This window comes from Hylaeus anthracinus, unplaced genomic scaffold (assembly GCF_026225885.1).
Source record: "Hylaeus anthracinus isolate JK02 unplaced genomic scaffold, UHH_iyHylAnth1.0_haploid 27310, whole genome shotgun sequence".
NCBI lineage: Eukaryota > Metazoa > Arthropoda > Insecta > Hymenoptera > Colletidae > Hylaeus > Hylaeus anthracinus.
In genome coordinates this window covers 1-10,169 of record NW_026535117.1, presented here as the reverse complement: position 1 = coordinate 10,169, position 10,169 = coordinate 1, and the positions used below count along the sequence as shown (strand labels likewise).

The window sequence follows — 10,169 nt, the reverse complement described above, 5'->3', positions numbered from 1 at the left end:
GCCGCAGCGACTTATTAGCCGTGTATGTATAATGACTACAATAATTGTACGTATTACCAAAGAATAGCGCGCGACGTTCTCCTCCCGCTCTGCGTACGTTTCAAACGAGCTCACGCAACCTCTCCACGCAGCCAGCCTTAAAGGACGATAACTTTTTTGATACGTTTAGACTTAGCGTGTTAACCGTTTCTACCGAGCTCGAACAACCAAGAGAATTGAGACATCGTCCACAGGGCAGTCGCGACGCGCGCGCATACTCTAGCGTAACTCTCACTCCGTAACGAACTTTTGCGCGGTGGTGGTACTAATAAGACGCGGACGATTCGTAGGTCAAAGAGACATGTAATTCTGTACCAATGTTTACAAGTACCACCACCGTATAAAAATGAGAATCATCGGACTCGTTCGTCCTAGAAGCGGCCCAACGCGACGCTGCGCGTATAGCAGGCAAAACTAGTTGAATTCCTAACCGTATCGACGACAAGAGTACAAGCAAAGTTACTATGTTAGGTTGCGTAGCGTTCCAAGGGACAAGCGACAGAGTTTTAGAGGCTTTTATCAGTGTTGACAACTAAAAAGAAATTATTTGGGGAGCTCTCGGTAGCCAACTACTAGTCTGTTAGATCTAGCCAAGTTTAGTACGAGTCAACCGACTCCCTATATCGCGGGAGTTCAAGCAACGATGCTGGACCTGATCTGACGCCATTTGGCGATCGGAATTCCTCATTTGTTATGGACTAAAAACGATTTATAGAATCCTCTAGCGTCGCGTCAGGCCGCTTCGCCCGATGTCTCTTAGCCTGGAAGCGCTTACCGCGTTGCGATATGCCTCGACGAATCGTCACTGCCCAGTTCTAACGTGGACAATCGAGACGACGGGCCGTGAAACGACCTTGGCGACCTCGTCGCGCGGCCCGTCGACCACGAGGATCCTCTCTATGTAAGATCACATTATTTTCGTACAGCAGCGAGACGCGCCAAGGGCGGCGACGTTTTTATCCCCCTCACCCGGCCCTCGAACGCGTCGCAGACACCCCAGTTTGCGACCTAGCGGACGAGAGATGAGCGTCCTCGAGGCCGTGCCTTATATAAACATTTGACGACGCGTCTTATCGTGCGACGTTGCTCGCCGAGCTTTCTTAACGATCGACGAAGATCGCCCTGGGCTGAGGTCTTCTGACGTCAGCTCTGACGGTCCCTATACTACGCCTCAACTCCGTCGAGCCTCGTCAGAGGCGTTCAGCGTGTTCAAACGGGTCAACGAGCAACTGTGATTCCAGTATCCAAGGTGACCAGTAGTCAGGGTCTACCTAGCAATGTCCAATCGCGAACGCTGGGTTGCGTGATCTGTAACTTGCTGCTTGTCGATGCTTTTGGTGAGAAATTTGGACGGTAACGGTGTTCAGGGAAAGGTTAGAATTATTTGTCCGGCTTTATTGAGTGATTCAGTGGTTAATATAATTGATGCACAGACTACTGCGTATATAGAAGCTTGCAGAGCAGTCCATAACTGTTCTCGAATTATTAAAATCCACGGAACCTTGAAGTTACGAATAATAAATTTAGATAGTTTTTACAATTTTAGCTATTCACAACGAATCAGACTGAAGGATTTTTGAGAACAGTTACCATGTTTGTTCCTAAGCATTGAAAAACCTAGATCGTAGCATCACTGATTCTGAGATCTTTGCAGATATCATAGCAAGACTGTGCCTAAAACTGCCAAACCTGCTCAAAATATAGAAAAAGTTGTGTAACTTTGCGGATGACTAATATCACTCTAGAAATTCACTTCTTCACAAAGTTTGGTTCGTGATCGATACTTATTTCCTTCTGGTTTCACAAAAGTGACTAAAGAAATGGCAAGTCAGCGAGGAACTTGATGCAAGTTGCTCGTAGCTCGTTTCCAGCGATATGGTTCCAAACATAAAAGAGCCCAGCAATATCGTCGACCAGTTCTTCTCCAGCGAACGAGTTATCCATACAAGGAGGCTCTTCGCTGGGCGAAGAAATGGTCGGGTGTTACTGGAGAAAGCGAGATGTAGAGAGAATGAGTGAAAGAGCGAGAGCGAGAGAGAGAGAGAGAAAAAAAAAAGAGTGTTTAGAAAATCCCTCAAAAGAACGAGATCGTCGAGTCTGAAGATTGGGATCGTGGTGTTCCTAACCGTACCCGGAGACGCGAGAGCGAAGCGACAAAGCGAGATAGAGAAAGAGAAAGAGTAATAGAATGGTCCTTCTCGAATAACGGATGCGCAATAAAGCAAGTAGTAAAATCTCTAGTCCAGCGAGCGGCAGCTTTAACTCGCCTGCCAATCCAAAAAAGAAATGATGAGATGAGGAAGCGTGTTGATTTGTGTGCGAGAGAAAGAGAGAGCGAGAGAGAAAGAGAAGTAGAAGAGAAGAAATTTTATAAAGATACAAAGTTTTAATGAAAGAATAATTTGAAGAAAATTATCGCGCGTGTCGGACGAGACACGCGCATGGAGAAATCTTTTTATTAGATACGCTATTAACGATAGAACTATAATTGTAAATCGCGTTCGGCGTCGATGAGAGGTGTCAAAGCGAAATTCCCGCGATTCGATCAGTTGGCCCTGATTAATTTGCGAACTAAAAAACTACAACGACAAAACTAAATGGAAACGGAAAGGTTCAGATTCAGATACAAGTAGAAAGGGAAAATATTTCTGCGAAAGAAACGATGAACGCTGCCCGGAAACGTTAGGACACGTTGGATGACCTCGAGAAGGTATCCCAACGATAATACAGACGCTCTCGTTGATGTCAACCGGATGTCATTGTCGTCGTCGTGTCAGCATTACCGTGTATCGATGTGTACCGATTGATTAATGTTCTTACGTTCGTCACTATCGCTGTTCTTCTACCACCCCCGCCAAACCCTCTTACGTGACCGTTTCCATTCCAGACCGCGCGCAGATCGAACAGCCAACGCCACCAAAGGCACATGCGCTCGACTGCGCCAACTCGCGGCACATGCGGGCGCACGTGCCTCCTCAACCTCTGCGCGGTCAGATTCGTAGAGATATTATATAGATCTCTACGGTCAGAATCCGAGATTTCGTTTCTTTTTTTCGATTGTCACGCGAGGTGACTCTAACCTCTAAGTCTTTATGCGTTTTTTCTTTTTTTTTGTTTGTTTTACGAGTTTCTTTTTGTGTCTTTCGACGTGATACGCACAAGAACACTTGGGAGTGTGCACGATTCGGAAGTGTACGAAAGTCTGCGCGCGCACCTCGTCATATCATCGAGTGTGTGCTGTTTATTACGTCACGGTAAAAAAAAAAAAAAGAAAAAAGATACGTCACCTTGTATCCCCTCCCCCACCCCGTGCCCTGAGATGCGAAAGAAGTCTATGTGCGATAAGAGTTCTCTCCATGAACCTAACTGTAAAGATGCCGATACAAATTTATACATATGTAATATAATTCGTGCGGCCGTGTGCTGTTCTACACAATAAAAAGCCTGTAATATCTACGGACATCGTCGTCTGTTGAAGATCGATCCTTCTTCTTCTTCTTCTTTTTCCTGGAAACCTGAAAGAACTCTTCGACGACGAACAGAATATACATAATTAATTTTAGACAATTCTATTATCGTGGATTCACATTGACGTGGGAACTTTTGATGCAAACATCTTTAATATGAGCTGGCAAGTGACAGTATTAAATTGAAATGATAGGACCAGATTAAAAGTAAAGCTTTATTCGCAGTATAAAAATAGATGTACAAGTACGCTAAAAACAAGATTACCTATTAAAACGATGTACAGGACGAATACAAAGAAAACGAACGAAATCATTGTACACGGCAATACGAAAAGAATTCGTTGCTTCAGTCGGACCAGTCCGATAACGGAAAAAAGTTCCGTTAAAGAAATCTGATTCGTCTAATTTTCATCTTCACCCTCTCCAGCGTCCGTCGAGTCCATGCCAACTTCTTCGTAGTCTTTTTCTAAGGCAGCCAAGTCTTCCCTCGCCTCCTCGAATTCGCTCTCATCCATACTCTCCGCAACGTACCTGTTTCATTGAAATAATACTTCGCAATTGTATTGGGAATAACCTTTTATTTCATTTGCTATTATTTGGTAGCAATGTTACCAGTGGACGAATGCTTTTTTGCCAAACATCAGATCGAATTTTCTGTTCAACCGTGTCCACGCCTCTGCAATTGCAGTTGTGTTTGCAAGCATCGCCATGGCGCGCTGCACTTTGGCAAGATCCCCACCTGGTACTACGGTTGGTGGCTGATAGTTGATACCCACCTGAGAACGAAACTACTATATCATTTCAAATTTAAACTGTGGAGTATTTCAAAAATTCCCGCGGTACTGTGTGGTGCACAGTGAAACGCCATCTAGCAGGCCATGGACCAAACTGGACGTGAAGGTAACTTTGTGATACAGACAGTACCGCCAGATGGTATCAGTTATTACCATAAACTTGGAAGTGGCCTACATTATCAACAATCAGTTACAGCTGAACTCGAACGAAACTCCTGAAGACCGAGTTCCCTATGACATAATTATTCTCTTCAAGAAATGGGCGATGAAAGTACCTTGAACCCAGTAGGGCACCAGTCGACGAACTGAATGGCCCTCTTTGTCTTGATCGTGGCGATGGACGCGTTCACGTCTTTGGGCACCACGTCGCCCCTGTAGAGCAGGCAACACGCCATGTACTTCCCCCTCTGGGGATTGCACTTGACCATCTGCATGGCGGGCTCGAAGCAGGATGACGTCAGCTCCATGACGGTGAGCTGCTCGTGGTAAGCCTTTTCGATGGAGACTATTGGCGCGTACGTCGCCAGTGGGAAGTGGATCCTTGGATAGGGGACCAGGTTCGTCTGGAACTCCGTCAGGTCGACGTTGAGGGCCCCGTCGAACCTCAAGGAAGCTGTGATGGAGGAGACGATCTGACCGATCAGTCGGTTCAGGTTCGTGTACGTTGGCCTCTCTATGTCCAGGTTCCGCCTGCAGATGTCGTAGATGGCTTCGTTATCTACCAGGAACGCGCAGTCGGAGTGCTCCAGGGTGGTGTGCGTGGTCAGGATCGCGTTGTAGGGTTCCACCCCCGCGGTGGAGATCTGTGGGGAGGGGTATATCGCGAATTCGAGCTTCGCCTTCTTCCCGTAGTCCATGGAGAGGCGCTCCATCAGCAAACTGGTGAATCCTGATCCGGTGCCACCACCGAAGGCGTGGAAGATGAGGACTCCTTGCAGACCGCTGCACATGTCAGCGATCTTGCGGATCCTGTCCAGCACGAGGTCGATTATCTCCTTGCCTAGGGTGTAGTGACCCCTGGCGTAATTGTTCGCAGCGTCTTCCTTGCCAGAGATCAGTTGCTCCGGGTGGAAGAGCTGATGGTAGGTTCCCGTTCGTACTTCGTCTAGGGATGACGAAGGCAAATGATACTGAATTTTTTTTATAATAACTATGGATAATAGATGAATGAATTAAAGTTAGATATGCTTACCTATGACCGTGGGTTCGAGGTCCAAAAACACGGCACGAGGAACGTATTTTCCGCCACCCGTTTCACTGAAGAAGGTTTGAAACCCTTCGTCGTTGGTGCATCCTTGAGGTGGTAGCATGCCGTCGGGTTGTATGCCATGTTCCAGACAGTATAACTCCCAGCAAGCGTTTCCCATTTGAACGCCGCCTTGGCCAATGTGAACTGAGAGTACTTCACGCTAATTAATTTAATGGGAAATTGTTTAAGTTATTTTGGGGAGTCAAAAAACTCCTTTGGGTATTTCGATGGAAGTCAAAGGAACTTTCTGTACTGAGGCTATGGAGACGCTATTTAGTTAAAACTATTATTTAGATAAATAATCGGGGAAAAAGCTTGATAATATCAAATCTATTGAAGCAGGAATTACCATTTTGCTGATTCCTCGATGATTTTAGGGACCTGGAGGGGACCTGAGATTGACGAATCCAGTTGACGAGATGAACGACTGAATCCAACTGAATGTTGGAGACTTGGTCTTGAGGAATTTTGTTTTAGTTGCTGGGTGACAATAGTAATTATACTGAAGTAATTTGTAATTAAAGTAGATGTCAATTGAACGACGGGAATGTCCGTGTACGTAGCAAAGGCGTAGTTTTATAGTTTTTGGTTTAATTTTTATTAAAATTGTTGAGAATTTTTTCGGACAGTATAATTCGATCAGAAAGTTTTTTATTCTTTTTTTGAACGATGCTATGAAGAAGTATTAATTTTTATTAGTCGAGGGTGGCCACCCCTGTTCCAAGAACAGTTCGCTCCGTGAATCAGCGGACGAGGTGGCCGAGAGGTTAAGGCGTTGGACTGCTAATCCAATGTGCTCTGCACGCGTGGGTTCGAATCCCATCCTCGTCGACTAATTTTTTTGCTTTTACTAAAATCATACGTAACTTATTTTTTCACTTAAACCTCCACGTTTGAATAATTATTAAATATATCCTCTTACTAAATAAAAACAACTAATAACGAGTACTTACGAAAAAATTTTTATAAAGAATAATGTAACAGTGTTAGTAGTATTAATAGTGGTGGTAGTCTATTTAATCACATGCAAGAAATGAATCATAGGAACAATGAAACATGACACGCTGCATCTACTACCTACACAGGAATTATCATTAAAAAAGAATGAAAGTCGACGTCATGTATCGAGGGTGTTACATTTAAATTCCATTTGATAACGAAATAATTCCTTTATTTTGAGATTAAATTTATTATACAAATTATTTACTATTCGTTTGTTGTAAAAATATTATTTAACGCAAGTAATACAATAGTATTATGTTACACAATTGCGGTATATAAATTTATATCGATACTATAATTATACATTGGGACTACGCGTATAAATGCACGATAAAAATATTCTTTTTTGTTAATCGCAGATTAGCTAAGGCACCGTTTTGATTGTACAGGTATTACAGACATGAGATTACTGACAGTGAGTGAACTAAGACAGGTCATGTAATAAGTTAGTTTGAAAATATTTTATTTTTCTCCCATTTTCAACGCATGCGAGATATTTTCTTACTCTTGTCGTTTTCGATTGGGGGTGGCGGTCCTTTGGCATTGAGGTGTCGATTATATACACTGAAAATTACGCACATTGTTTTTAAACGCGTAATTAACACGTAACATAACTTACTTCTGATACTCACTATTTATATGTTTCAGAACGAATGTAATCCATGACGTGAGATATACCCACTTGCAGTTGGTCACCAATTGGCGTTACCCACGGATTGAACTCCATCCTGAATACTGCTTTGTTGCTCACTAAGTCCAGGTTACCTGTAACATAATTCTCAGTTAAGTATCTTCGAGGTATAATACAATCATTTTATCGTATTTATCATAGTTGGCACATACCTATCTCTGGTGGCAAAACTGTCAATCGATTCCTTTGAATATGTAGTTCCCTAAGCCGTGTCAGTTCACCTATTTCTTTTGGTAATTCTATTAAATCGTTTTCTCTCAGTACAAGCTAGAATGAAATTAAAAAGTACAAATGTATTAGTAATAAATACAGTTTATTATGAAAGTTCTTGTATACTTACAATCTGTAAATTCTTTAACTGTCCAATTTGTGGAGGTAAATATTCAAAGTCGTTGTCAGCCAAATAAAGTGCTCTTAACGTTTCTGTAAGGCAAAATATTGTAGCTAATGGCTGAAACAAGTTATAGTATTTTTTAATAATTGATCTTACACTAACCCATCATGAAAAAATTTCCAGGTAAATTCGTCTCGCTAAGATTATTGTACGTCAAGTCCAGAACTTCTAATACTGGGAATGCACCAAATCCACGTGGAAGCACATCCAACCTGTTCATTCTGTAAGTTCATTTCAATCGCTCTTTAAGAATTCATTTGAGATTTGTGTGTGATTGATGTAATATATGTATTTAGACCCTCGACTTACCCCACATTGAGAATCCGCAGCTTTGGCATCTGTGACAACGAGACAGGAAGCTCTGTGATGTGATTGTTAAACAGATTCAGTATTTCAAGATTGACTAAATTTGCTAGGCCTGGTGGTACAGCTACATAGAAAAGATATTTGTAGATAATACAGTTTGTCATTCACTGCTAACTCTGATTTTACAGTGAGAATTTACCTTGAATTTTATTATGGCTTAGAGTCAACCTGGTTATGTTGATCATGTTAACTTGAAAGAAAAGATGAATTCATAAATATAGAGTCATATGCTGCTAGAGAAAATTTAAAAAAATATTAGGAATCAGCAAAACGTTAGGAATTCATGAACAAATTTATTTCTTTAAAACAGACCAATCTTGGATTTAAATTGCACGTTCTTGGGAATCCCCTATTTCTCCATTTAAAAGTTACCAATGATTCCCAATGACTGTCAGTACAAATATGAAATTATACACTTCCTACAGAAGGAACATTCTTTTTAAATAATTTTGCGATCTGATTTCGCGATTGTTTGAAATAATTGTGTAGTTTTCAAAGCGATTTGGCGCGCACGCGTGGACACGCCCACCTCGTGGGCAGTGACAAATGGCCACCTCGGATTTCCGTCCGCTCCAAAAAAACCAGTCATGACAAGTTGCCTAATTTGGCGAAGAGGAAGCGAGCCCACGAGGGTATGTAAGACTCACGCAATCCAGGCATCTCCTCGAACGTCGAGATCCCCTTGTCCGCGAGATCCAACTCGGGATTTTCAATCTCTCGAGCTTCATCGAGCACCTTTTTCGCTTTTGACATCTTCCCCGCAGGAATACACGACACTGGTGCCTGATTCATTGCGCGCGCAATTGTACCAACGCGTCAGTAAGCTTTAAATAAACATACGCGCACCTCCCTGCGACTTCGCGACACTGACTGGACTTCACTGCATTTTATTTTACGGCTGGGATCTTAACGTGAATCACCGACAGATGGCGCCCACGTTCCATAATTTTGACTATAAAAATATGTTCGGAGATCGGGATTTTTTTTTAATTTCAAGCACTTGTCTAATTTTGTCTGTGTTTGAATTGTACCATTGTCAACGGATCTTGCAAGTATCCAGATGCCACCAAAATAAAAATTTTCAAACACGCATTCTCGACTTTTCTCTGTATATAAATGTAATTTTACATTCTAACTGCCATACTACAACTACTAGTTGTCGATTAGTACGCTAATAATTGCCTAATGCTTAGTTTCTTAAATAAATAAAAATACCGAAAATGTAGCGCGATCTAGCGTCTAGAAGTAGGAACTATATCACGACAAACTTGAGTAGTTCGCCGAGAGATGGCGCCACAGCTTTCGATAATTCTATTTATTTAAAAAACTTGTTATCAGTCGATTGTTAGTGTACAAATCAACAATTACATGTTGAGTTATGATAATTACTATGTAAAATTTCCTACTAACTTCCTTTCATTCTCTGGCACATTTCCCCTTAACTTCCCTCCAATCCTTGGCATATTTTCCTTTAATTTCCTTCCATGTTCTTCAATATTTCCCTATAATTTCCCTCCATTCCCTGGCATATTTTTCTTTAATTTCCTTCCATTTTCTGGAATATTTTTCTTTAATTTCGCTCCATTTGCTGGTATATTTCCCTTTAATTTCCTTCCATTTTCTTGATATATTTCCCTTAAATTTCCTTCCATTTCCTGGTATATTTCCCTTTAAGTTCCTTTTATTTCCTTACATATTTCCCTTTAGTATTCCGCCATTTCCTGGTATATTTCCCTCTACTTCCTGGTACATTTCCCTATAATTTCCCTTCATTTCTGTGATATTTCCCTATAATATCGCCTCTGTGATATTTCCTGGTTCAACAATGTTGCAATGGCTCCGCTCAGAAACACAACAATGTTGCAAATTCAAGAATGTTGTAAATTGCTCCGTTCGGGACTTCAACAATGTTGCAAAGTCGAGTCGATTTTTCGGATTTTGTCACATTTTGCCGAACTTCTGAGTTGCCACTTTGTTGTACTTTTGCGCTTCGCAACATTGTTGCAAATTTTTCCGCTCAAAAGTACAACAATGTGGCAACTCAGAAGTTCGGCAAAATGTGACAAAATCCGAAAAATCGACCCGACTTTTGGAACACTGTTAAGCTTTTGAGCTGATCCATTTGCAACATTGTTGTGTTTCCGAGGGGAGCAATTTGCAACATTGT

General features: G+C 42.0%; 2 protein-coding genes and 1 non-coding gene across 3 annotated transcripts; 1 reads left to right on the top strand and 2 right to left on the bottom strand.

Moving 5' to 3' along the window:
* Positions 1-1,145: 1,145 nt before the first annotated feature.
* On the bottom strand, positions 1,146-6,574 carry LOC128893266 (tubulin alpha-1 chain-like). The gene is made up of 5 exons (XM_054154123.1): positions 5,899-6,574; positions 5,493-5,709; positions 4,576-5,405; positions 4,119-4,282; positions 1,146-4,037 (listed from the first exon to the last, which is right to left on the bottom strand). The coding sequence occupies exons 1-5, from the start codon at positions 5,899-5,901 to the stop codon at positions 3,908-3,910; spliced, it is 1,344 nt and encodes a 447-aa protein (XP_054010098.1). The 5' UTR covers positions 5,902-6,574; the 3' UTR covers positions 1,146-3,907.
* Trnas-gcu (transfer RNA serine (anticodon GCU)) lies at positions 6,299-6,380 on the top strand. Its single transcript has one exon. It is a non-coding gene; the product is annotated as a tRNA-Ser (tRNA).
* A 186-nt stretch (positions 6,575-6,760) lies between the features above and the next one.
* On the bottom strand, positions 6,761-8,894 carry LOC128893267 (ras suppressor protein 1-like). The gene is made up of 8 exons (XM_054154124.1): positions 8,650-8,894; positions 8,142-8,192; positions 7,946-8,066; positions 7,739-7,857; positions 7,583-7,665; positions 7,395-7,509; positions 7,184-7,316; positions 6,761-7,115 (listed from the first exon to the last, which is right to left on the bottom strand). Exons 1-8 carry the CDS (start codon positions 8,792-8,794, stop codon positions 7,031-7,033), a joined length of 852 nt encoding a protein of 283 aa, XP_054010099.1. The 5' UTR covers positions 8,795-8,894; the 3' UTR covers positions 6,761-7,030.
* Between the last annotated feature and the right edge of the window lie 1,275 nt (positions 8,895-10,169).

Coding starts and splice junctions, on each gene's coding strand:
- LOC128893266 (XM_054154123.1), bottom strand. Junction 5,406..5,492: donor CCTCGAACCCACGGTCATAG/GTAAGCATATCT, acceptor CGTCATCCCTAG/ACGAAGTACGAACGGGAACC. Junction 4,283..4,575: donor GGTGCCCTACTGGGTTCAAG/GTACTTTCATCG, acceptor TTTCGTTCTCAG/GTGGGTATCAACTATCAGCC.
- LOC128893267 (XM_054154124.1), bottom strand. CDS start 8,794: ATGAATCAGGCACCAGTGTCGTGTATTCCTGCGGGGAAGATGTCAAAA. Junction 7,317..7,394: donor AGTTTTGCCACCAGAGATAG/GTATGTGCCAAC, acceptor ATTATGTTACAG/GTAACCTGGACTTAGTGAGC. Junction 7,116..7,183: donor CGTTCTGAAACATATAAATA/GTGAGTATCAGA, acceptor CGTAATTTTCAG/TGTATATAATCGACACCTCA.